Source organism: Rhincodon typus, chromosome 14, assembly GCF_021869965.1.
Source record: "Rhincodon typus isolate 14 chromosome 14, sRhiTyp1.1, whole genome shotgun sequence".
NCBI classification, from domain to species: Eukaryota; Metazoa; Chordata; class Chondrichthyes; order Orectolobiformes; family Rhincodontidae; genus Rhincodon; species Rhincodon typus.
Genome location: NC_063345.1, coordinates 24768212 through 24795179, shown reverse-complemented (window position 1 = coordinate 24795179; position 26968 = coordinate 24768212). Strand labels below are relative to the sequence as shown.

The 26968-nt window shown below is 40.0% G+C and overlaps 1 protein-coding gene across 2 annotated transcripts in view; it reads left to right on the top strand.

Annotated features, from left to right (window-relative positions):
- The window catches only part of kdrl (kinase insert domain receptor like), a 181133-nt gene extending 154597 nt beyond the window's left edge, over positions 1 to 26536 (top strand). Inside the window, exons 29-30 of one of the 2 annotated variants that reach the window (XM_048605338.1) lie at positions 10990 to 11090; positions 21302 to 26536. In XM_048605338.1, the coding sequence (XP_048461295.1) occupies positions 10990 to 11090; positions 21302 to 21515 (315 nt within the window). In that variant the 3' untranslated portion in view covers positions 21516 to 26536. The remainder of the gene's footprint in view (positions 1 to 10989; positions 11091 to 21301) is intronic. The other variant, XM_048605339.1, reaches the window with a different exon arrangement.
- Positions 26537 to 26968: the final 432 nt, after the last annotated feature.

The following is a 26968-nucleotide window of genomic DNA, read 5'->3' as shown; positions in this document are numbered from 1 at the left end:
TTTAATCTGCAGGTGTCAATTTAGAATTGAATGACCTCCAAAATTGCTCACTTCATTTCAGAAAGTAAAGCTTTAAATGTGAAATGGTCATTTGACAGGTCAAATATCAAAATGCCCCACCACAGTCAATGTGGGACCTCATTCATTGGCTTATCCATATCCATCCACCTCACCAAAGATTTTTTTTTCTCATTTCTTTTAAACTCCATTTAAATCCAACAGACCCTTTAATTTTGCTATGATCTAGTATCTATTTTCTTGACAGGAATTGATCCAGTTCCCTGCCAAAGCTATAACTTGACCCAGAAATAACTGAAAATGGTTTGTGCCACATCATCTATACAAAGGCACCAACCTAGTAATCTGTCACAGATTCTCTAGCATCCTCCCCCTACACCATCACCTGTTCCTCATTATCAAAATATCTCGATTTCTGCAGCTTGTGTATAAAATTGTTAATGATTAGTTATCCTAAAAATTAAAACAGTGTAATATTAGTGCACATATGTTTGACATATTCATAGCAAATTGCTTTGTCTGTTGTCTTCATGTAGATGTCCTTAAAATCCATTTATATTAACTAGTTAGCAACTTCAATAATTTGCAGTGTAATTTTATACAACCTTGTTAAACATTCATACACCATTTTGCACAAGGTAATATATCTGTTTTTATGTTCCATAAATGCATAGGTAAAATACGCAAAGTATTATTAAAGAAGTCAGTAAAAGTTATGAAAAAATGGCTTTTACAATTTGAATTATAAAGGGACATTGGTTGGCACGTTAATGCTAATGGAAACTGTAAGCAGCCTCCCTGTTTCTTATCTGGGAGGAGTCATTGGGGTAACATCATTTCTCAAATGCTAAGACATTCTGATATGCATTCCCATGGTCTCATAAAATGTCAGTAGAGGTCAGACTAAGTGAAATTTGCTGTTTTTCTTTTCCAGAAGGTTATTTTGACAAAATTTTCAGACCGCTATCCGTGTTTGATCAACTGTTAATCAGATAGACAGACAGACAGACATCTCTAATAAAAGAATACAAGGATGACTACATTTTTTTCTTATTTTTACAGTCCCATGATTACAATAGCAGTTTCTATTTATGAAGAGACAGCTGGGCCCTAGTAAAGGATTTGACAGGAAACGTGTTCATTTTTCTAATGCTGGATTTAACGTATTCCATCACACTTGAAGTCCTACAGAATAATGCTTCAAGTCTTTCCACTGGCTCCTCTTCAATATAGGAAATTGTACATACTACTGGGTGACATTGGTGAACCACTATGTCACAGATAGTCATTTCCAAATTTTCTTACAATGCTCTAGGCTCCTGATCTTAACCAGTGCCACCACAGGAAGCACATAAGCAAGAGCAATACACTTTCAAAGTGACGAATGAGATGATTACCTCTACCCCACCCTGTCCAATGTCGTGAAAAAAGCAGAAATCGCTGGAGAAACTCAGAGGTTCTGGAATTGTCACTGGACATGAAATGTTAATGCTGTTTTCTCTTCACAGATACTGCCAGATCTACTGAGTTTCTCCAGCAATTTCTGTTTATATTTGTTTCAGATCTCTAGTGTTCTTTGTTTTATTTTAATGTCCAATGAATTCTAGCTTGGGTAATTTAAGCATGTTTAATGCATCCAAATGCAATGGAAAATACAGATCTGGTTAACATTCTGTGTAGCCAATGGAACTTGAATTCAATTAGTAACTCTAGTATATAAAGCAAGTGATGTTGACCATGATGACTATTGTCAGTTGTTGTTAAGACCACAAGAGCATGAGAAATAAAAACAGGAGTAGGCTATTTGATCCCCCGAGCCAGTTCTGCCATTCAATATGATCATGGCTGATCCAAAATTCCTCACTTCCACTTTCCTGCCCTTTCTCTGTAACCTTTGATTCCCCTACTGATCAACAATCTTATCTCAGCCTTGGATAAGTACATGAATAAGAAATATTTGGAGGGATAGGGAGCAATTCAAGCAGGAGGGACTAGTTTAGTTTGGGATTATGGTTGGCATGGACTGGTTGGACCAAAGGATCCGCTTCTGTGCTGAATAACTCATGATTCTTAAAGATACACAAGGTCTCTGCCCCTACAGCTCTCTGTGGCAAGGACTCACAGCCCTCTGAGGGAAGAAATTCCTTCCCATCCTAAACTTTATTCTGAGACTATGCCCTCTGATCTCAGATTCTCCTAAGAGAGGAAACATCCTCTCAACATTTACCCTATCAAGCCCCTCAAGCTCTCATTCTTCTAAACTCCAGTGAGAAGGATCTCAACCTATTAAGCCTTTGCTCGTAAGAAAATCCCTCTATACCAGGGATCATCCTAGTGAACTTTCCCTAAACTGTCTCCAGTAAAATGACATATTTGTTTAATCAAGGGGACTAAAACTGCTCGCAGAACTCCAGATGAGGTCTCACCGACACCTCGAACAGTTGCAGTCAAACTTCCCTATTCTTACACTCCAACCCCCTTGGAATTCCATTAGCCCTTCTGATTACCTGCTGCACCTGTGTGCTAACTTTCTGTGTTTCATACACAAATACTCCCAAGTCCGTTTGTGTTGCAGCTTTCTGCAGTTTTTTCTCCACTAAATAATATTTTGTTCTCCCTTCCAAAATGAACAACTTCACATTTTCCCACATTGTACTCCATTGCCAACTTTTAGCCCATTTACTTAACCAATCAATATCTCTCTGTAATTTATTTGTATCCCTCTCACAACCTGTCTTGCCACCCGTTTCTGTGTTGTCTGTAAAGTCCCTTCTTCCCATTCGTTGTTTCCTGCCAATTAGCCAATTCTCTATCCATTGCCAAAATACTATCTCCAAAACTGTGCTGTCTTGCCTTATGATTCAGTCTTTTGTGAGATATCTTAATTAATGCCTTCTGGAAGTCCAAATACATCACACCCATGAAAAGCTCATCTATGTTCATCTATGCCTTTTAGGCAAGGAAACTTCACTAACACCTTCCACCCCAACCTTAAGTTCACCTGGACCATCTCTGATACCTCTCTCTCCTTCCTGGACCTCTCTGTCTCCATCTCTGGCATCCACCTGGAAACTGATATCCATTTCAAGCCTACCGACTCCCACAGCTACCTAGAATACACCTCCTCTCACCCACCTTCCTGCAAAAAGGCCATCCCCTATTCCCAAATCCTTCGCTTCCGCTGCATCCGCTCCCGAGATGAGGCGTTCCACTCCCGGACATCCCAAATGTCCTCGTTTTTCAAGGACCACAACTTCTTCTCCACAGTGGTTGAAAATGCCCTCGACCGAGTCTTTCGCATTTCCCGCAACTCATCCCTCACACCCGCTACCGCAATAACAACCAAAACAGAATCCCCCTCGTCCTCACGTACCACCCCACCAACCTCCGAATCCAACGCATCATCCTCCGACACTTCCGCCATCTGCAATCTGACCCCACTACCAAAGACATTTTTCCCTCCCCACCCTTATCTGCTCTCCGGAGGGACCATTCTCTCCGGGACTCCCTTGTCCGCTCCACACTCCCCTCCAGCCCCACCCCGTCCCGGCACTTTTCCCTGCAACCGGAGCAAGTGCTACACCTGCCCCTACACCTCCCCCCTCACCCCCATCCCAGGCCCTAAGAAGACCTTCCACATCAAACAGATGTTCACCTGCACATCTGCTAATGTGGTATACTGTATCCGCTGTTCCAGATGTGGCCTCCTCTACATCGGGGAAACCAAGCGGAGGCTTGGGGACCGCTTTGTGGAGCACCTACGCTTGGTTCGCAACAAACAACTACACCTCCCAGTCACGAACCATCTCAACTCCCCCTCCCACTCCTTGGACAACAATGATGCCACCTGAAAGCTGCAGGAACAGCATCTCATATTTCACTTGGGAACCCTGCAGCCAAGGGTATCAATGTGGACTTCACAAGCTTCAAAATCTCTCCTCCCCCAACCACATCCCAAAACCAGCCCAGCTCATCCCCGCCTCCCTAACCGTTCCTCCCACCTCAAGCCCCACCCATATCTCCTACCCACTAACCTCATCCCGCCTCCTTGACCTGTCCGTCCTCCCTGGACTGACCTATCCCCTCCCTAACTCCCCACCTACATTCACCTTTACTGGCTCCACCCCCGCCTCTTTGACCTGTCTGTCTCCTCTCCACCTATCTTCTCCTTTATCCATCTTCTATCCACCTCCCCCTCTCTCCCTATTTATTTCAGAACCCCCTTCCCCTCCCCCATTTCTGAAGAAGAGTCTAGGCCCGAAACGTCAGCCTTCCTGCTCCTCTGATGCTGCTTGGCCTGCTGTGTTCATCCAGCTCTACACCTTGTTATCTCTGCCATTCATAACTACCTTGATCTGGCCTATATATGATACCAGGTCCACAGTAATTTGGTTGACTGCTCACTGAAATGCCTTACTAAAATGCAAAATATGTGTCAAGTAGTACTGAAGAATTCCATGAACTTTTATCACTGCACCTGGGATTTACATATTTACATTACAAACACATGTACTTGCTTGTTTGATCTCAAACTGAGCAATCTTCCCTCAGCATGTAATGCTGCAGATGGACAGAGCTCAGTAAGATGGAGCTTTATACCTTTAGGTCACATGGTGATGAAACTATGAGCAGTCCTCTCAAAGGTAAATCACATATCTATACAAAACATAACAGTACCTTGAAAGAATAAAAAAATAGTTTTATCCATTTATTGTGCAATTAACATATATACACACACTTGGAATCAACTAGCCTCTACATATGCAGGTAAAGGACATCAAGTTACAAGGTTACTGGATATGTTATCTGTTGATCCTGTGAATAAGTAACATGAAAATATTTTTGAGATTAAAAATACTCCGTTTGAATTACTGTCGCTAAATTACATCTAAGAGCAGATATAACAAATCTCACTGTTCAACAGTACTTTATTTACTTGCTGCTGAATCTTTTTAGTAATGTAATATGTAGAACTCAAAAAACATCAGACTTCATTGAAAAGATAGCTGCACAAAACCTTACAAAACAAATACTATTCAAGTGTGTCATAGTTTCGGTAGTTGGGTAGGACATAATCCAATATGAATAACAAATGTGTCATAACATCAGAGAAGTTAAAGTTTAATCAGACAAGAAGAGTTTATTTGGCATAGTATCATTTAATGGCTTGAAACAAATTTGATATCAGTTATGCAACTGGAATTCTTTCCACCTCACCAGTAAAAGATAAATAATGGAATTATTCTTTGAAACAATCTCTACAGTGATTAAGTCAAGCCAGAAGCATGCAGTTGTTCGCGCTCACTTCATCTGACACATATATCAGGCGTAGGGCACTGGAGATGCTGAAGTAGAGTCCTATCCAATATGAGTGCTTCAGTCACCCTTTTTTTTAATATATGTGGTACATATTAAGCCATCGGAGACTGACCCTTTATGTGGAGCCCAGTGGGTTTGATGAAAATCAGGTCATGGGTAACGTTAAAGCACAGAGCTTGGGCTAAGACTTTATGCAGAGTCAGCGGCCCTGCCTCCTGGCCAGAAAGTCAGTAGCAAGTACCCCACCACCACCCAGCTGGCCCTGGAGGTCACAACTCAATTTTGACTTGTTCAGGTAATTAATTGCCTACAGCCATGGCCTCCACCCCTCAGAGTCATGTTTCCTGCCTCCAGGAACTGCTGAACTAACTTGAGAGGAGCAGGTGAGGTGAGGACCCTCAGGTAGACAGTCAGTATCACTGACAGGAGAAGGTGAGCCGAGGACTCCGAGACAGGCGGTCAGCATTACTGCGAGGAATGGATAAGGTGAAGACTCACAAAACAGACAGTTGGCATCACCAGAAGTAGCAGGGGAGGAACCCAAAATAGGCAGCCAGTATCACTGAGAGGAGTGGGTAAGGTGTGGAACCCTGTGACAATTTACAGTTCAAATACAAGAAACCTAAATACTTTTTTCTAATTGGCTTAAATTTTGGTTCAGTGTATTTTAATTGAAAGTTTAATTGAAGGTAGGGAAGGTGTGTGTTGCACAGCCTGCAGTAGTATGTGGAGCTATTAGACATTGTGCCAGTCTGGATGACCCTGTCTGCAGAAGTACCCTTGGTTTGACTGGCTTGAGGGCTGGGTTTCAGAGCTTAACGTCAGCTGGAGGCACAGCAGTGCATCCATGAGGCAGAGAGCTTTAGAAATATCCCATTTCCAGTGGTGGTCACCCCACAGCATAGGGAAGTATAGTCTGAGAGGGAATGGATGACAATCAGTCAAAAGAAGGGAGGCAGACAGGTAGCTACAAAAGCCCAAGAGTGCACCTCACTGAAGAATAGTTTTTATTGTGTTGGGAAACGATGAGAGTGATGGTCCTTGTGAGGAGTGCAGCCACAGCCCAGCTGCACAATGAGGGAGGAGAAAGAGAGGAAGAGATAAAATGGTTGAAGACTTGATCGTGAGGAGTACTGATTAACATTTCTGTGGCTGCAGGCGTGACCTAAGAATGGTGTGTTGCCTCCTTGAACCAAGGTGAAGATGTCACTGAATGGCTGCACGGAAATCTGAAGGGGGGAGGATAAACAGATAGAGGTTGTGGATTTGTAGAATTTGAATTCAATAAATATCTGGAATTAAGAATCATTAGAATTTGACACGGGCTGACTTTTAACATGATAAGACAAGATCTGGCAAAAGTGGAGTGGGAGCAGCTACTCTTGGGAAAATCTACATTAGATCAGTGGGGATCTTTCAAAATCAGAAAGTGAGAATGCAGGGCAATATGTTCCTGTATGGGTGAAATGCAGGACCAACACAGCCACAGAAACTGGATGTCAAGGAATGTTTAGGTTTGGAAAAGGAAAAAAAAAACGCAAAGCTTCTGGTAGATACTGAGGACTCAAAACCACAGACATCAAGCGGCACATAGAAAGTACAGGAGGTTGCTTGAAAAGAAATTGGGAAAGCAAAATGGGGGCATGAAACAACACTGGCAGGTAAAATAAAGAAAAATCCAAAGGGATTTTACTTGTATTTTATGGGCAAGAGTATAACCCAGCAAAGAGTAGGGCCATTAGAGACCAAAATGGCAAACTATATGTATGAAGCTAGAAGATGCAGATGAGGTTTTAACTGAATATTTTTGCATCTGTATTTGTTGTGGAGAAGAATGATGTAGGTATAGAAGTCAGGGAAGAGAACTATGATATTCCTGAACATATTACAGTTGAGAGGAAGGAGGTATTCAAGATTTTTAGTGGACTTAAAATTGGATATAGCCCTAGATGCAAATAAGATGTACCCCAGGCTGCGTGGGAGGCAAGGGAAGAGATTGCAGGGGCTCTGTAATTAATATTTAAATCCTCTCTGGCCATAGAAGAAGTGCCAGAGGACTGGAGGATGGCTAATGTGGAACCCATTATTCAAAAAGGCTAATAAGGATAAACCAGGAACTCAGCCAATGCCTCTAAAAACAGAAGTAAGGAAGCCTTTGAAAAAAATTCTTCGGGACAGAATTATTCACCACTTGGAGAGGCTGGAATTAATCAAGGATAGTCAACATGGCTTGGTCAGGGAGAGATCATATCTGATAGGTGTAACTGAATTTTTTGAGGAGAATACTATATGTGTAGATGAGGATAGTCAGGTTGATGTAGCCTACATGGCTTTTGATAAGGTGTCACATGAGATACTGGCTGAGAAGTTAAGAGCCATGAGATCCAGGTCAATTTGGGAAATTGAATAAAAAAGTTACTTTCTACTAGTAAGCCAATGTTCGAAGGTTTGTTGTGTGCCGGAAAGACTATGTCCAGTGGCATACTGCAGGGCTCAGTGATGGCTCCTTTCCTGTTTGTTGTCTACATTCATGATTTAGACATGAATGCAGGGGGTTTGATCAGAATGTTTGCAGATGACACGAAAGTTGGTGATGTGGTACACAGTGAGGGGGAAAGCCTTAAACTACAGGACAATACAGACACGCAGGTTAGATGATCAGAACAGTGGAAAATGGAATTTAATCCAGAGAAGTGTGAGGTGATGCATTTTGGAAGGACTAGCAAGACAACACGTGTTGAATGGTGGGACCTAGGAAGTACAATGGATCAGAGGGACTTTGATGTGCATAGATCCTTGAAGGCAGAATGACAAGTGTATAAGTCATTAAAATGGCATGGGAACATAGGAATTAGGAGTGGGAATGTGCAATTTAGCCCCTTGAGCCTGCTCCGCCATTTAACATGATCATCGCTCATCTTATCCTGGTCTCAACTCCCCTTCCCTGCCTGCTATCCATAGCCCTTTATCCCACATTTCATTAGAAACATATGGAAACATATTTATTTCTTTCTTGAATCTGTTGATTGATTCTGCTTCTACTGCACTCTGGGACAGCGAGTTCCACAGATTCACAACCCTCCGAGAAGTAGTTTCTCCTCAGTTCAGTTTTCCATCTCCTCTCACTCGATATCTGTGACCTCTTGTTCGAGACTGTCCCACAATGGAGAACATCTATTCAACATTCACCTTATCAATTCCATTTAGTATTCTATATACCTCAATCAGATCCCCCTTCATTCCTCTGAACTCCTGTAAATATAAGACCAAGCTATTCATTTGCTCCTCATACAATAGCTGTTTCATTCCCAGAATCAATCTGATGAACCTCCTCTGAACTGCCTCCAGTGCCACCACTCCTTCCTCAAATAAGGAGACCAAAACTGGACACAATACTCCAGGTGTGGTCTCACCAGCACCTTATATAATTGTAACAACACTTCTTTACTCTTACAATCCAGACCTTTTGCAATAAATGCTAGGATTCTATTTGCCTTTCTTATTATATGATGCACCTGCATATCCACTTTCTGCAATACATGCACAAAGACATCCAGATCCCTCTGCACTGATGCACTTTGAATCTGCTTCCCATTTTCCTCTGAGATCTAACCTTCTGGATCAGTCTTTTATGTGGCACCTTGTCAAATGCCTTCTGGAAGTCTAAATATACCACATCCATCAGTTTTCCATTATCCACCTTGCTGGTTACATCCTCAAAGAACTCCAGCAAGTTTGTCAAGCACAACATGCCCTTCACGAAACCATGCGGACACTGGTGAATTCAGCTTTATTTTTCAAATGTTCAATTGTCTCCTCCTTTGAGATATAGGATACTTGCCCTTATTACTCAGGATATTGAGTACAAGAGCAGGGAGTCGATGATGCAGCTATGTAAGATGTTAGTAATGTCACAGCTGGAGTATCATGTGTAGTCGTGATCACCATGCTACAGGTAGAATATGATTGCTCTAGAGAACAGTTCAAAGGACATTTGACAAGACATTACCGAAACTGCAGTGTTAAAGCTGTGAAGAGATAGGCTTGCTTTTCTTAGAGCAGGGTAGTCTGAGGGGTCCCTCATTGAAGTATAAAAAATATTGAGGGGCGTAGATGCAGGAGATAGGAAGAAACTTTTCCCCTTTGTACAGGAGTAAATTTCCAACAGTTATATATTTAAGGTAATGGGCAGGAGGTTTTAAGGAGGAATCTTTTCACCCAGAGGGTCATAGGTAACTGTAACTCACTACTTGAAAGAGTGGTAGGGGCAGGAACCATCACAACATTCCAGAAGGATTTAGATGAATACTTGAAATTCCACAGCAAACAACATTATGGGCCAAGTGCTAGAAATGGAACTAGAAAAGATAGATTTTTGAAGTCTGGCATGTACACGATGAACTAAAATGTCTCTTTCCATGCTGTAAAATTCTGCGAGCTCTTCAGTCCCAGCAGTACCCCCAAGAGTGGTGGGTATTGCTGGGACTAGACTCATTCCCTTGGAGCTGCCAGTTGAAGAAGGACAGACTGGTATAAAAATTCCAGCAGCGGCAGGATCAAGCCATAAGTAGCCATCAGTTGGCCATTTATACTGCTGCTGGTAAAATGCCAGTCGAGAAGAAAGGCAATGAGTATATGGGCAATGGCAGGCACCAGCATACCACGCACCCCCAATATATCTTCCTATGAAATTTTATGAATACCACCTTTCCCCACTCCCCAACTCCACCCCACGGTCATAGACTTCTAGCCTAGGTTACTCATTCAAAATCTGTGAACAGTGAGAATAACACTTATTTGTCCAAATTAAACCAGCATCATTACAAGCTTAACATTCAATCCACACTGCACAGACCCCTGAAGTAGCACCTGTTTTATAATTGATAAGAATATTCCACAACCATTAACATTATTCTCAGTCTTTTCTGAATATTATCATGCAAACACCTTTGTATAAATTTCTTCTCTCCACTGTCTTAGTAACACGTTTAATAAGTAGGTTAATGTCTCCGATGAGATTATGGAGAAAAAAGTTTGATTCATCCTGAAGTAAAGGTTTACTTTGGAGTTGGGTAGTCTATTAGTTCGTGAAAATATGATTGCTTGTTTTCACAATTTTATTTTAGCTGGTTGCGAACTGAATGTTAGTACAAAGAGTCAGTATACGTTTCACTTCAGTGTTATTTACGTACTAGCAAAATATAAGCAGATTAAGGGGAAAGCGACAGCCTCATGACATTATCGCTGGACTGTTAATCCAGAGACCCTGATAATGTTCTGGGGACCCAGGTTCAAATCCTGCCACAGCAGATGGTAAAAATTGAATTCAAAAAATAAAATCTGGAATTAAGAGTGTAACGATTACCGTGAATCTATTACCAATTGTGGGGGAAAGTCCCATTTGGTTCACTGATGTCCCTTCCTTCAGGGAAGGAGCTTACCTGGTCTGGCCCACATGTAAGTCTAGACCCACATCAATGTGGCTGACTCTTAGCAATTAGGGATGGGCAATAAATGTTGGCCTAGGTTACTCATCCCGTGAATGAAGAAGAAAAAAGGGGCGATCAGAACAAAGGAAGGGCTGGCATCACTCCACTCACTGCATGGCCTTGTGTCCATGGATGTCTCTGATAGGTGTACTTTGGTCCACAGGAAGGTGAAACTGACAGTGGGATGGTGCTGCCCCCTGATGAACTGAAGGCCCTGAAGCGTCAAGAAACCAGATCCCGCCCTTTTGGACTAATTACATTAGCGTGAGTACATAAAGTTCCTCAAAGTGAATTGCATGGAACTTTCAGAATGCATCAAGACCTTCCCTATATCAATAACTAAGGTTGTTGGTTTGTATTCGTGTTGTATTTGGGAGTTTCAGAGTATGTTCTCCTCAAGACAACAGCAGTAAATTATATTTAGATAAGTTCAAAATTCTCTAAAAGTAAAATTAAATTGTTGTTAAGTCACTGTTTCATTGCATATTTATACACTGAAATTCTAAATAGTAGTCAATTTCTCACTTCCTCCTTAATCTCCTACCTTATCTCTTTCCTGAACAGCCAAGTTCCAAACAATATGCCAGAAAATCCATTATGCACATAGTTTTGAAGTTTCCAACCATTTAAATCAGAGTCAGATTGTCATTCCACTCCTCCATTTTTTAATTTATCTTACCCCAGAGCCCTGTGTTTCAGGCCTGAATTTCTGATTCAAGCCTCTCAAGTAACATGGGGTGTAGCAGGTGTGGGAATCTACCAGAGATAACAAGAACTGCTGATGCTGGAATCAGAGATAACACAGTGTGGAGCTGGAGAACACAACAGGCCAGGCAGCATCAGAGGAGCAGGGAAGTTTCCAGCTCCTCTGATGCTGCCAGGCCTGCTGTGGTCCTTCAGCTCCACACTGTTATCTGGGAATCTACCAGCACAGGTTGGAATCAGTGCTGGAGGTCAGTGCACATCCCCACTTTTACACTGTGACTGTAATAACTGCTGTATTTTATGGTTCTAAAGCCTTTTTGACAACTTTGAGGAAGTAAGTGCATAAAGAAAGTATGTGAGGAGGTGGATTGACAGGGGGGTGAATGAGGGGGGTACAGTGGCAAGTGTGTGGTTGAACTGGCAGGATGGCAGGTGGTTGAGCGAGTTCGAGGATCGCAGGTGGTTGGATGAGAGCTAAATAGCTGAAGTGAGAGGATGGCAGATGGGTGGTTAAGGTGGTATATGGGTCGGTGAAGGTTACAGGTGGTAAATAAGTAGGTGAGAGAGTAAGGTGGGTCAGGTATCATAGTTTCTGGTCACTGAGTATGATGGGGTGTTGGGAATGGTCAGGCGTTGGAAATGGTCAAGGATATGAGGACATCAGGTGATGGGTTAGTCTGGTACTGGGGAGGTTGGCCTTTTATGTGTGGGGGAGGGATCAGGTATCTTGAGGGTCAGAGTGAGTGGTTGTGGTCTGAGTCATACCATAACATAATATCAGAAAATACTGGAAAACTCAGCAAGTTAGGTACCAAATGTGCAACTTTTCAGAAACTTGAACGTTGATTCTCTCACTCTTCACACAGATGCTGCCCAACCTGCTGAACTTTGGCAGCATATTCTGTCTTTCAGATTTCCAGCATCCACAGTATTCTGCTTTTCATTCATTACACACATATCTGATTGGCACTCTTTCAGCTGATGAGACTATTCTCTCAGCTTCCATCAGTACATCAATGCATCAAATGTATTGATTGGCTGTGGATGTCACATCTGTCTAGAGGCCAAAGCAGAGTGCTGAATTTTCCAAATCCCCTAATGGTCTTGTATCATAAGGCCTACTGGTTCCTGTACTAAACAAAAAAAAACACAGAGAACTGCAGATGCTGGAGATCAGAAACAAAAACATGAATTACTGGGAAAACTCAGCATGTCTGGCAGAATCTGTGGAGAGAAAGCAGAGTTAACATTTTAGGTCCAATGACCCTTCTTCAGAACAGAACCTCCTTCATCTGAAGAAGTGAATTTTAACTCTGGCCGAGAGAAGAAAGTCTCAATGGCTTTACAGCCAGGTAAAGGCAGTGGGTAAAGAAGCTGATATTCAGTACAAGCTTTTTATTAATGTCTGCCAAGTCCCATAAGATCGACATATGCCTCCCCTTCCCTCAAGATGCTTCAAAAACTCTCTCCTTATGACTTAGGTGCTGGCAAGCTACCTCTTTACCTGATTCTGCTGCTCATTACAAAAACTAGCAATTGGCTTATTACTGATCCTTTTAAATTCTTGTGTAGATATGTGATACTCAGGCACAATGGCTTTATTGTACAATTTAATGACTCATACTGTATTTTACAAATAAACCGTTGCCATGGATATTAGAACTGAACTGTAATCTTGCTTTTTGATTAGTTGCTGTTTTTAATTGATCTTACCTAGGTCAGGGGTGTAAAGCTTTTGTTGCTCTTGAGTTAACAGCCATGGATTGTGCTGGTGTTATGCAGCTTCTTCAGTTGTGCATCTGACTGAAATTTACCTCAGTGTGTGTTTTTATCTAAAATAATTTTTTGTGTTTATGTTGTTTTAAATTTGTTTTTCAAAAATTACTGTGAACAATCGTGCACAGCTCTTTTTTAAACACTTTTCCTGAATAATCTGTAAGAATTATTCCATGATAACAGAACACTGAGTATCCCATTGCTTAAACAAATGAAACATGACTAAATTTTCAGTGAGCTTGTCAGAAACAAAGTACCCATAGATTGAAAGCTGCACTGAATTGCATTCATCCCCCATGCCCCAGCAGTGCCCATTTATTCATTTTGAACATCATTATATATACTACTACTGGAATTTAATGTCCCAATCTCCCGATCAAACAATTTGGAAGGCTTACAATCAGGTGGGAACATAAGAGGTGGAAAGCCTGCTGCCTTCCTGACTCTTTCCCAATTAAGAGATAGTAGGAACTGCAGATGCTGGAGAATCTGAGAAAACAAGGTGTAGAGCTGGATGAATACAGCAGGCCAAGCAGCATCAGAGGAGCAGGAAGGCTAACATTTCGGGCCTAGACCCTTCTTCAGAAATCATTTCTGAAGAAGGGTCTAGGCCAGAAACGTCTGCCTTCCTGCTCTTCTGATGCTGCTTGGCCTGCTGTGTTCATCCAGCTCTACACCTTGTTATGTCTTTCCCAATTAAGTCAGGAATGGGGAAGCTTGATGCTTTCACATCCCGATGCCAATTGAGGCCCCTTAGTCCTTAATTGGCCACTCAAGGGCATCATCACACTACTGCTGCTATTTGACCAGAGGGATGTACTTTTCCCAAATAGGTACCAATGGTTAAAGAGTTACTTGGTTGAATTTTTTGTAACTATAATATTACTCTGAATTTTCATTCACAAATAATTTTACCGTAGTGCTCATAACTTAAGAAGCTTGACACCATCCAGGGCAAGGCAGCCTGCTTGATTGGCACCACATCATTCCCTCCACCACTAATGTTCAGTAGCAGCAGTGTGTACAATCTACAAGATGCACTGCAGAAATTCACCAAAGGTTCTTAGATAGTACCTTCCAAACTCACGACCACTTCCACCTAGAAGGGCAAGAGCAGCAGATTCATGGGAACATCACCATCTGCAAGTTCACCTCCAAACCACTCACCATTCTAACTTGGAAATATATCACCATTCCTTCACTGTCACTGTGTCAAAATCTTAGAATTCCCTCCCTAAGGGCATCGCATTTCAACCTACAGTACATGTATTGCAGCAGTTCACAAAAGCAGCTCATCACCAAATTCTCAAGGGCAACTAGGATAGCCATAAATGCTTGCTACTCATGACGCCCACATCCCACAAGTGAATAAATGATGTTAAACTTGAAAGTTAATCTTGGCTGCATCAAATATCCCGATGATGCAAGGATACCATTAAAATATTACATGTCAAAATCAACAGTTAACCTTTGGTTAGGAGTGTAATTTAAATGACGGACACACCTTCCCAGGTAATAATGCCTGCCCTTAGAACTTCTGGCTATATATCTGTAAGGCTCACATAATCTCTTATTGTGTGGTCATCTGTTCCTAGTGCTATGTCTTTTATCTTACACCACAGTAATCTGGATATTTTCCAAGAAAAACAAATGCTTTCATGCTTTCTGTTGAATCTCTTGACTACTTTAGTACATGAAAATTAAAAACAGGGACTCACAAGAAGTGAGTTACGGAGAATCAACAATAAGTTGAACAGAACCCAATTTGCCAAAGAAAGAAAATAAAGAATATAATCTTTTCATGGGTGATGACTTCAAAATAGTAGCTATTTCTCTTCATTTCAACATAAAGAACAGAAAATGTCCTTCAGTAATGTTGTGACAAGGTATATATTTGCAAGTTCATAAGCAAATTAGAAAGTAGTGAATTCAGTAATTATTTTATAAGCTTCATATCTGAAATGCCATGTTTTGCCCTGTTAGTGATTTTTGGCTAGATATGTAAACTCTGACACAGTTAAAGCTGATTCAAGAAATAACATAATCTACATGACAATTAATCATATAAATACATGACCAGACATTTCTTCAAATTGGTGTGACCATATTAACTCTCAGTGACATCATTGAAGTTAACTATTTGCTCATTTATTTGTTTGGTAGAATAGAACTCGAATATTGCTAAAGGAAAAAACGCATGCTGCTAAAACCCTACCGCACTTATGAGAACAGAAACAAGAAAATCAAATTTCAAAGGGAGCAACTATGTAAACTATGAGAAATAGGGTGCAGGTTCGTTGGCAAGTAAACTCTGATTGGTTCCATATTGCCATAAGGAATGTTTTCAGAACAATTTGATTTGATTCCTGCCATCAATTTTTTAGCAGCTGCTGTTCCCAAGACCACAAGAAACTATAGAAAGTCGTGAACACAACCCAGTCCATCATGCAAACCAGCCTTCCATCCATTGACTCCATCTATCCCCCCCCCACCCGCCTCGGGAAAGCATCCAATATAATCAAATGTCCCTCCCACCGCGGTTATACTCTTTTCCACCCTCTTCCATGAGACAGAAGATATAAAGGTTTGAATACACATATGAATAGATTCAAGAACAGCTTCTTCACTGCTGTAATCAGACTTTTGAACGGACCTTTCAAACATTAATTCTGATCTTTCTCTCTGCACCTTCTCTGCAGCTGTAACACTGTATTCTGCACTCTGTTCTGCTAACCTGATGCACTTCGTTTGGTACAATTTGCCTGAACACCTTGCAAAACAACACTTCTCACTGTATCTCGGTATGTGACAATTACAAATCAATCAATCAATCAATATTTGACCCTCTACCTCAAAGCCATTTTCCAATATTATCATATCTCTTGTTATCTTTAATATCTAGAAATGTATTCATATCTGTCTTGAATACACTCAATGGCTGAACACAATGCTGCTGTCAAGCCAAAAAGATGTTCTGTCTACCATACAGTGGTACATGAAATTCAGTGCTAGTGTGATGTCAGGTATGTTAGATGTACATTCCAAAAACTAGTAAATTATATCAAACAGCACATCCCTTCATCCCATCATATCAGCTACAGAACTAGCCATATTCAATCAGTATGTGCTTGAAAAATTTAAAACATAATATTCCACAATTGGACAATATTAACTGAACAAACATAATATGAAGAACTTTACAAACAATCAATTTAAGATTATCAGTGGGACTAGCAATCTGGCCCATTTATGCTATCTATAAGCTACATATATTCATATGTAGGGTCCGATCCTCTGCCAGCAAAAGATATAATGCCTTTTCCATGAAACAAAACTTGTTCCTTAGTGTATTCCCCATGGCATATCCTGAATGGTCAGAGTCAGCTAAATTTTTTTGAATTTAGATCAAGGTTTTGAGATAACTGATCCCTCGTGCATTGTCCATTGCAATGCCTCAACCAATCAGAGTCCACTTGACAAACCTTTGCTCCATGTTTGTTATGCAGTATAAATTATTGTTCGCTTTGAAATTTGGTATTCTTGTGTCTGTTCTGATGAGCACGTCCTTTTTTCTCTAGCAACGTTAGTTCATTGTTGCTAGTTAACAAGAAAACAAGGTATAAAAACCTATTTTTTTTCGATTCATTTGTGGGATGTGGATGTCGCTGGCTGGCCAGCAGTTATTGCCCATTCCTAGTTACCCTTGAGAAGGTGGTGGTGCGCTGCCTTTTTGGACCACTACAGTCCTCTTGCTGTAGGTTGACCCACAGGGAGGGATTTTGATCCAGCAACAGTGAAGGAACAGCGATATATTGTTGGGGCTGCACTCATCCAGGCAAGTGGGGAGTATTCCATCACACTCCTGATTTTTGCCTTGTAGATGGATGACAGGCTTTGAGGAGTTAGGAAGTGAGTTACTCGCAGCAGTATTCCTAGCTTCTGACCTGCTCTTGTAACCATTGTGTTAATGTGATGAGTCCAGTTGAGTCTCTGGTCAATGATAACCCCTGGGATGTTGATAGTGGGGGATTCAGTGATGGTAACACTATTGAATGTCAAGAGATGATGGTTAGATTGTCTCTTATTGGTGATGGTCATAGCCTGGCATTTGTGTGGCACAAATGTCACTTGCCACCTGTCAGCCCAAGTCTAGATATTGTCCAGATCTTGTTGCATTTGAACACAGACTGCTTCAGTATCTGAGGAGTCACAAATGGTGCTGAACATTGTGCAATCATCAACAAACATCCCCACTTCTGACCTTATGATAGAGGGAAGGTCATTAATAAAGCAGCTAAAGATGATTGGGCCGAGGACACTACCCTGAGGAACTCCTCCAGAGATGTCCCGGAGCTGAGATGACTGACCTCCAACAACCACGACCATCTTCCTATATGTCAGGCATGACTCCAACCATTGGGGAGTTTGCTCCCTATATCCATTGATTCCAGTTTTGCTCAGGATCCTTGATGCCACACTCAGTCGAATGCAGCCTTGATATCAAGGGCTGTCACTCTCACCTCACCTCTGGAATTCAGCTCTTTTGTCCATGTTTGAACCAAGACTGTAATGAGGTCAGGAGCTGAGTGGCCCTGAAGGAGCCCAAACTGGGCGTCACTGAGCAGGTTATTGCTGAGCAGGTGCTCCTTGATAACACTGTTAATGGTACCTTCCATCACTTTACTGATGTTGAGAGTAGACCGATGGGGTGGTGATTAGCTGGGTTGGATTTGTCCTGCTTTTTGTGTGCAGGAAATACTTGGGCAATTTTCCACATTGTCAGGTAGATACCAGTGTTGTAACTGTACTGGAACAGCTTGGCTAGGGGAGCGACAAGTTCTGGAGCACAAGTCTTCGGTACTATAACCAGAATGTTGTCAGGACCCTTGGCTTTTGTACTATCTAGTGTCTCCAACCATTTCTTGATATCACATAGAGTGAATCAAATTGGCTGAAGACTGGTATTTGTAATTTTGGGGACCACTGGAGGAGGCCGAGATGGATCATCCACTCGGCACTTCTGGCTGACGATTGCTATGAATGCTTCAGCCTTATCTTTTGCACTGATGTGCTGGGCTCTTCCAACATTGAGGATGGGGATATTTGTGGAGCCTACTTTTCGTTGTTTAATTCCATTCACAACTGGATGTGGCAGGACTGCAGAGCGTAGATCTGATCCGTTGGTTGTGGGATCGCTTAGTTCTGGCTATCACTTGCTGTTTTCACTGGCTGGCATGCATGTAGTCCTGTTTGGTGGCTTCACAAGGTTGATAGCTCATCATCAGCTACGCCTGGTGCTGCTCCCCCTACACTATCCATTGAACCAGGGTTGATCCCCTGCCTTAATGGTAATGGTTGAGTGGGGGATATGCTGGGCCATGAGATTACAGATTGTGCTGGAGTACAATCCTGTTGCTGTTGGTGATGCACAGTGCCTCATGGATGTCCAGTCTTGAGTTGCTAGATCTATTTCAAGTCTGTCCCGTTTAGCACAGTGATAGTACCACACAACATGATGGAAGTTATTCTCATTGTGAAGGCGGGACTTCATCACCACAAGGACTGTGCGATGGTCACTCTTACCGATACTGTCATGGACAGATGCATCTGCAGCTGGCAGATTGGTAAGGATGAGGTCAAGTATGTTGTTCCCTCGTGTTGGTTCCCTCACAACCTGCTGCAGACCCAGTCTAGCAGCTATGTCCTGTAGGACCTGACCAGCTCGATCAGTAGTACTGCTGCCGAGCCACTCTTGGTGGTGGACATTGAAATCCCCCACCCTTGCCATCCATGGTGCTTCCTCTAAGTGTTGTTCAATGTTGATGAATACTGATTCATCAGCTGAGGGAGAATGGTATGTTTCCTTGCCCATGTTTAACCTGAAGCCATGAGACTTCATGAGGTCCAGACTCAATGTTGAGGACTCCTAGAGCAACACCCTCCCGAACATATACCACTGTGCAGCCACCTCTGTTCGGTGTGTCCTGTTGGTGGGACAGGACATATCCAGGGATGGTGATGGCAGTATCTGGGACATTGTCTGTAAGGTATGATTCTAGAGTATGACTATGTCAGGCTATTGCTTAATTAGTCTGAGAGACAGCTCTCCCAATTTTGGCACCATCCCCCAGATGTTAGTGAGGAGAACTTTGCAGGGTCGGCAGGGCTGTTTCTGCCGTTGTCTCTTCTGGTGCCTAGGTCGATGCCGGGTGATCCATCAGGTTTCATCTCTTTGAGACTTTGTAGCGATTGATACAACTGAATGGCTTGCTAGGCCATTTCAGAGGGCAATTGAGAGTCATGTGAGTCATGTGAGTCATGCTGTGACATGTAGGCCAGACCAGGTGAGGGTGGCAGATTTCCTTTCCTGAAGGACATTTTTGAACCAGCCAGGATTTTCTGACAATCGTCAATGATTTCATGGTCATCAGTTGTTCTTAATCCCGGACTTCTTTTTTAATTTCTTGAATTCAAATTCCACCATCTGCTGTGGTGGGATTTGAACCCAGGTCCCCAGAGCATTAGTTGGGTTTCTGGATTAATAATCTAACAATAATACTACTAGACCATCACTTACCCTAACCTAATGGTTAGTCATTACAATGTGACTGTCAATGCCTCTATTTTTAACTTGTCAGTTGACAGATTAGCTTGATTGATATTACTTCAGGTCAGAATATTGTAAGTTCAAAGCCCCTGTATTAAACCTGAGCACATTATCTAGGCTGACGGAGTATAAGTACAAAGGAGTGTCACACTATCAGAGGTGCTGTACTTCCTATTAGGTTTGTTAAAGATCTCAGAGCCAATATTGAATTATCATAAAGAATTACCCTGGCCAACGTACCTTTCTCAATCATTGCCACCAAAATCACTTGGTTATTCAACTCATCACTAGGCTCTTGCACATAATTCGTTGCCATATTTTTCTATGTATTGCAGCACTTCAAAATAGTTCACTAAATGTAGGTACTTGGAAAAGATTTTTGGGAGAAGAAATTTGGTGATAATTCCAAATTCTCTTTTTCTACCCCTGTTCACAAGGTACAGTTTATTTGTTTTGTCATCCTTTTGCTTCAAATTTAATAAAGGATACCTTTTATTTATTGTTCCTTCTCATACCTCATCATGAAGCATTTATAAAAGAATACTTTCAGGTTTTACGAGTATTATTCTGGAACTGACCATTGGATCTACATAAGGATCACCTGATGTTCTTGCCCTACCTCCCTGTTTATCTGCAGGCTGAACGTTAGATTATTCTAATGTGTTGTAATGCCGCACAGTATTTACAATGCATTCGTGCACTGATTTTCTAGTTGCAGTTTCATAATTACATGTTTTGAGGAAGCATTGGATTCAAAGTAATCAGCAGCCTGAAGTAAAGACTGTCTTTCTGGCAGGGTAAATAAAAAAACAATCCTATGCCATCTCTATGGTGTCATTTTCATGATACCAGCTTTTCAGTGCATACCAGTGAATGTTAAACTAACCAAAGTATGCCTTCTTTAAAAAATGTTGTTGCTATGTTAATTTACATAATGTTCACTGCATTCAAAAATATTTTATTATTGACTAAATTCATCAGTCCCATAATGTATGTTGGAGAGAGTACTGCTTATAACATTGCACTGATTCCTCGACTCATGCCCTCTTTTAACTTTAATTTCTTGCTTGGAACGTTGATCAGTGAAGCTATCCATAAATATGAAGCACTCAGAGGTACATCTTTGCAACATGATATAGAAGAGAGTTGTTCTTTCACTTCCATATATTCTGCATTTAAAGCGCTTTATACTACAATTTTGTCCTCCTTGAAATGCCACTTACCTGATCACATTTACTTTTTAGAATTTATCAAAAAGAATTGTCACAATTATCTCATTATTTTATTTTTACAAGGCCAATTTATTACTATCTTTCTTCAATAAACTCAGGTAAAAAAAATTCCATAAAAATTAATTATTTTTTTCATGTTCTCTTTCTTAAAATAGAATGAGGGCCGTGAGTAAAAGCAAAGAATCTGTATTGTCCGAGGCTGAAAACCATGCTAATCCACTGCAGCCTGCTGTGTGTGGTATAGAAGATGATGGCCTGGATTTTGCGCTGGAAGATTCAGTCCTGTTACCTATGGATCAAACTTTAGAATGCCACAGCCCACCACCAGATTATAACACGGTTGTTCGCTACACCACACCACCAGTGTGAATGATCTGAATTTCGAGAATGTTAACACACCATAATTGTCAGTGCTTCTGAGTGAGCAATATACAACAGCACAGTATCACAAAAATTGTAAATTGAACTTTTCTATGATGCAAAGGGATATAGAGAAAGCCATATTAGGATGGATGTCAGATCTACCACCAGCACATATATTAAAACCCCACTATTCATTCTCTACAAAATAAAAATGTAGATAACGATTTTTTTTATAAAGTCCCCATGTCTGTGGAAAACACCATGCAATCGTTATTACTGTATGGCTAAGTGGTGGTGAGTACAGATAGGGATTTCACAGCTGTGGTGTGTACTCTGACTCAAATTGTTTCAGTGAAATATATGTCCAAAGTATCCCAGTCAATCATGGGTATGTCATGAAAAAAACGTATATAAAACATTTCTGTCAACTGATTTGCTAATTGACTGTTCTGAAAAAGGTTCAGTGCCTGAAATGTAAACCTGTCTGTTCTGTCCACAAACGCTGACTGACTTGTTCTTGTTTACAGTATTTTCTATTTTTATTTTACCATCTGCAGTATTTTTACTTAAATGTTTTGATTCCTTTGTTCAAAGGAAGATGCTGTTACATATTGTCCAATGTTCAGTTCTGACATACTTCAGCCAATAGGAAATCCAGTGTTGCTATTCTGTGACATTCACCACCAGAAGTCAAGGTGCCCTATTTTTGTTTAAACCTCCAAACTGATTGAAGAGATGGTGAAATTATATGACTATAATGATGTCTAACAGATTTAACAGTTTAAACTCCCCGAGAAACATTTGAGAGTTCAATTGTCAGGACTTGCAGGTTATTGCCAGGTGAATTTCAGCTGGACCCCACCAGGCGAAAGTTTCTCGCAGAAATGAACAAGTACATCTCATAGATAAGTGACAGCAAGCTGTACACAATCTGAGAGAGAGGTTCTGATTTCTGGATCGGGGGTGTGCCAGGGTGGGGGAAAGAAATGGCAAATAGAGAAGCAATGAACTGGCTTGCCACCAACCCTGTTAGAGCTCAACCCTGTAACACTGTGAATAGATGAGCTGAAAATATCATTAAACCTCTTCAGGCATAACAAAATTTGAACAGTTGCAGCAGGTAATTAAAAATTGATTATGTCTAACTGAAAGCAACAGAAACTAAAATTATATAAATGATAGGATTATATCAACGTGAGAATGTCTTCACTATTATGCATCCACATTCTGACATTTTTTTCTAATAGGAATGGCATTCAAAAAACTTTTTTTCTAATGTCTTGGAATTTCGCACCAGAATTATTTTCCTGACATCAGGTGATTAGCCAGAAGTATTAAAATGAACGCCCAACCACCCACACCCTCGCCCACACAATATGGAACACATACAGCATTAACATTACCCTCAATAATAACTGACTTGTTCAAATATTATAAAGATGAAAATAAGTTTTGAACAATAATTACATTGATCTCCCACCTCCACACCCCCGCATACTATACATTCTCATTTAACAAGGCACATAATATTTACATTATTGAGAAAACTAGTCATACATTTTAAGAAGAAGAAAAGTCTGTACCCTCAAGGTAAGATTGAATGTGTCCAATCTCCAGAAACAATGTCTTCTTAATAGTCTGAAAACATGGTTTGGAAATATAACAGCTAATGTTCAGTAATAACACAACAACTTTAGAATAGCAGGAATGAGACTGAACAGCAATGCTATAAAATACAACCTCAATTACTTTAGAAAATCAAACTATTTTGTAAGGTTAATCAGAAATTGAGATTCTGCACTCCCACCCACCCCCTTGTACTTTAACTTAAATACCAAAGCACATGATTTCCACAAATAGATACAAAACATTTTTCATAAAAATAGAAAAACGTTATCTGGGTTTTCATTTTGGGGGCATTGGTGGAGACTGGGAGGAACAGCACAAGCGTTTAAATGAAAATTATTCCATTACATTACCTTTCACGGAATGTTTTTGAATCCAAACATGGTATATCCTGCTGATGTGTTTTATCAATTAGCTAATATTCTACAATTTCCAGTATTTATTTCAAAATAAACATATTAATTAAATTGATTATATCAGTTTAATTTCAATGCTGAATTTAGTAAGACTGTAAAATAAAATATCAAAAGCACAGTTGTTAAAGCAATAATTAATTTCAACTTCTTCCCTGTCTGTGTGGGTTTCTTCTGGGTGCTCCAGTTTTATCCCACAGTCCAAAGATGTGCAGGTTAGATGGATTAGTCAGGGTAGATGGGGTTACAGGATACGGAGGAGTGTTGGGTCTGGTTGGGATGCTCTTCAGAAGATTGATGCAAACTCGATGGGCTGAACGGCCTCCTTCCACACTGTACTGATTCTATGGTTCTTTGATTTCTAGAACTGAATTTATATATTTTATAAAACAATCAGACTGCTAATGTTCTCACATCTTTGTGGTCGACAATCAGAATTTTCACAAAAAGTGTTCCAGAATATCTAAGAAGAACTGTTATGGCTATTAATCACTGTCTGCCTTTATATGAATCATCATAATTAGAGTGATAAACATCTCAGGTCATCTCATATTGCTGTATCTAACTACTCTACATCTTGCACAGGTATTTGCTGTGCAATTAACAGTCCAAACCATTACAAGTATATTAAGAGTTGTCCCTGAATGACAAATAGTTAATATCTTTGCTTTTAGTAAATTGAAAAAGAAACGTTGCAGTTTAAAGTGGGGAATACTTTGCATACTGTGAACTTACAATTCTTTAAAAAACTCTGGAGTTGGACTTCTTTTGTTTCTGTGAGAAAACAATAACAAGAAAACAGTTATTAATCACTGTAATTCCCAGAGAGCTGTCAATCCCTTAAAATGTTCTATGAACAATTTGAATACGTCCATATCATCTACTGTGAATGTTACAAGTATAATTAGATGCATAGTGTTATTGAATTATGTTGCATAATGTATAGTACTGAATCCAGTCATTCTATATTGCAATATAAGAATTAAAGGCATCTGATATCCCATCACCTCATCTATTTTCTGGTTTCCTACTATCTTCATCACCTATTCATATTGTTCCTTCTTCACACCATGGCTGACTTGATGAATGGAATAGAGAAATCTGCTTCACTGTAGATTCAGAATGAAGAACTTTGCCTTGAAATTATATTGCAAAAAAATTACATTAAGAAAAATAGAATAATATAAGAACAAATGTAGACCATTCAAAACCTCTAACCTATCTGCCATTGACTGATATGTACCTCAACTCCATTACGGAACTTTATTCCATAATATCATAATGTTCCACCATTTCAAGTCAATAGATCAATGACACTGCTGAAATAGTGGACAGAGGAACATTAGACAAATATATTAAGCATTAGTGCACTATTAACACATAATGTACTTCCAAGACTGTGATATGTTTTACTAAAGCAGAATATCAAAAAATTGTAGTGTAGAGGTGGTACATCACATCGTGAAATAATCATGCATGGGCTCCAGATGGAGTAAGCTTAATGAATTAACTCGCCTTTTTCCTACTCAGAATTTTTATCTTAGAACTAAAGCTGCAGACAATGTAATAAAAAGAATATCCAATGTCTTTGAATGAGCTTCAGGCAAGAAGTTAAACTTGTAAACCAAATAATATTCATTAACACTCAAATATCATCATAAATGTGGGATTCAATTACTGACAGCTATTGATTATCCTATGTGTTCAGTTGCACCTATGTATAGCTTGTAGTTTTACATACAATTAACTGGAAAGATGTTCATTTTGCATTAGGTAACAGGCAGTAACATTTGAAATAACTAGTAACATTTAGAGGGCACATATACTTTTGAAATGTGGTAATTTCATTTCCTCTATGAAACAACTAATATTAATTAACATTATTTTGCACATGCAAAGCACCAAATGACAACTTGCAAGTCTTATTGCTTCTTTAAATTACTCAATCCATTGTTCCTCCTGTAATGCCTTCTTTGCGTTACATTTTTATATCTGTACAGCATTTCTGCAGAATGTAATGCCTAGTTTCAATACCATGGTGGTGAAGTTGCATGTTTAGCTTACTGTCACAGATAGTTTGAATATTCAATTCAGTAATTTCCAGTGTTCTGAAATTAAACTAAATATGATTCTCACAGATTTAGAAGGAAAGGTCTTAGGTGCTCAAAGTTTGACATTGGATTCTCTTAAGCCATTTTCAATGCATTAGTCCTGAAGCGACTTCACTTAAGCTCTAGCTCATGCCAGTGTAAGTGTGTACATGTTTCATCAACACAAGTGGAGCAATATTACAGCACACTTAAAGAGTTAGACCACTTTGGTTGTTAACATCAGAATGAGAGGTTGTTTCTTCCTTTCAATTTTTTCTCACGAGTTTTTTTTTGTTAAATAGCTTTAAATTGTCAGAGAAACTTAATATTAAATAACAAATTAGAAAGCACCATATAACAAATTTACAGAAAACTAACGTAGTCCTTGAATAGTGCTGAAGATTTTCCCTTCATACATAACTTACTAACATGTTTTGTGTATGGAACATAGCTTTTCAAAGAGAACTAGAACCCTATTCTAAAGTTTGATTTGTGCTTTAAGCTATCAAACTCATTGCTCAAGATTCTTTTTGACATTCTAGTTTATCTTTACTTGTGAATTGAAATATGATGCAGAGCTAAAGATTTGCTTCTGATTCCTACTCTAATGCTTGCAGGACGGGCTATTCCTTTGCAATAAAGTTGTACCTCTATTCATGTAAAGGCAACTTTTTTTCTCAAAGAACCACTTGTTTTAAAGTGCTCATGCAGCTCATTTTATTTTATTTCTTAAAGAACAGCAGAGAACTGCCATTTAGTCTGTGGGAAAGCAATAAGGAATGTCAATGTATTATCTGTTTAAGAATGTATGCACTGGAGAACCTTTTGTATTTCATATAGCCTAAGTTCTACTGGAGCTATTAACAAAAAAATAAAGTTTACATATATTTATAGCATTGTTAGTTCTGTATGCCTGTCTTTTTTTAATTTTATCATTGCGTGTTCCATCCTTTTGCTTTGTAGAGAAATATCTCTCTGAACTCTCTTTAGCTACTCCTTGAAAGCTTGTCATTATTCTTATACCGATTTGCCTTCAAGTAACTATTTTCAACACTTTTGCCCAGTCACACCTCAGCTTGGTAAAACAGTTCTTCTCACAAATTTAAATGACTGCCTTATCTTTATCTTTTTATTTAACCATTCTAAAGCTAACCAAATTATGATCACTATTACCACAATGCAGTCCCATTGACACTGCTTTCATCTGCTCAGAATGATTGTCCATTACTCAGACATGAGTTTTATTTTGTTCTACTTGGCTTCAAGTTGATCAGCATCAATACATTTGACCAAATCTCCCAACATAACCCAAGTTAAGAGACAGGTGAGA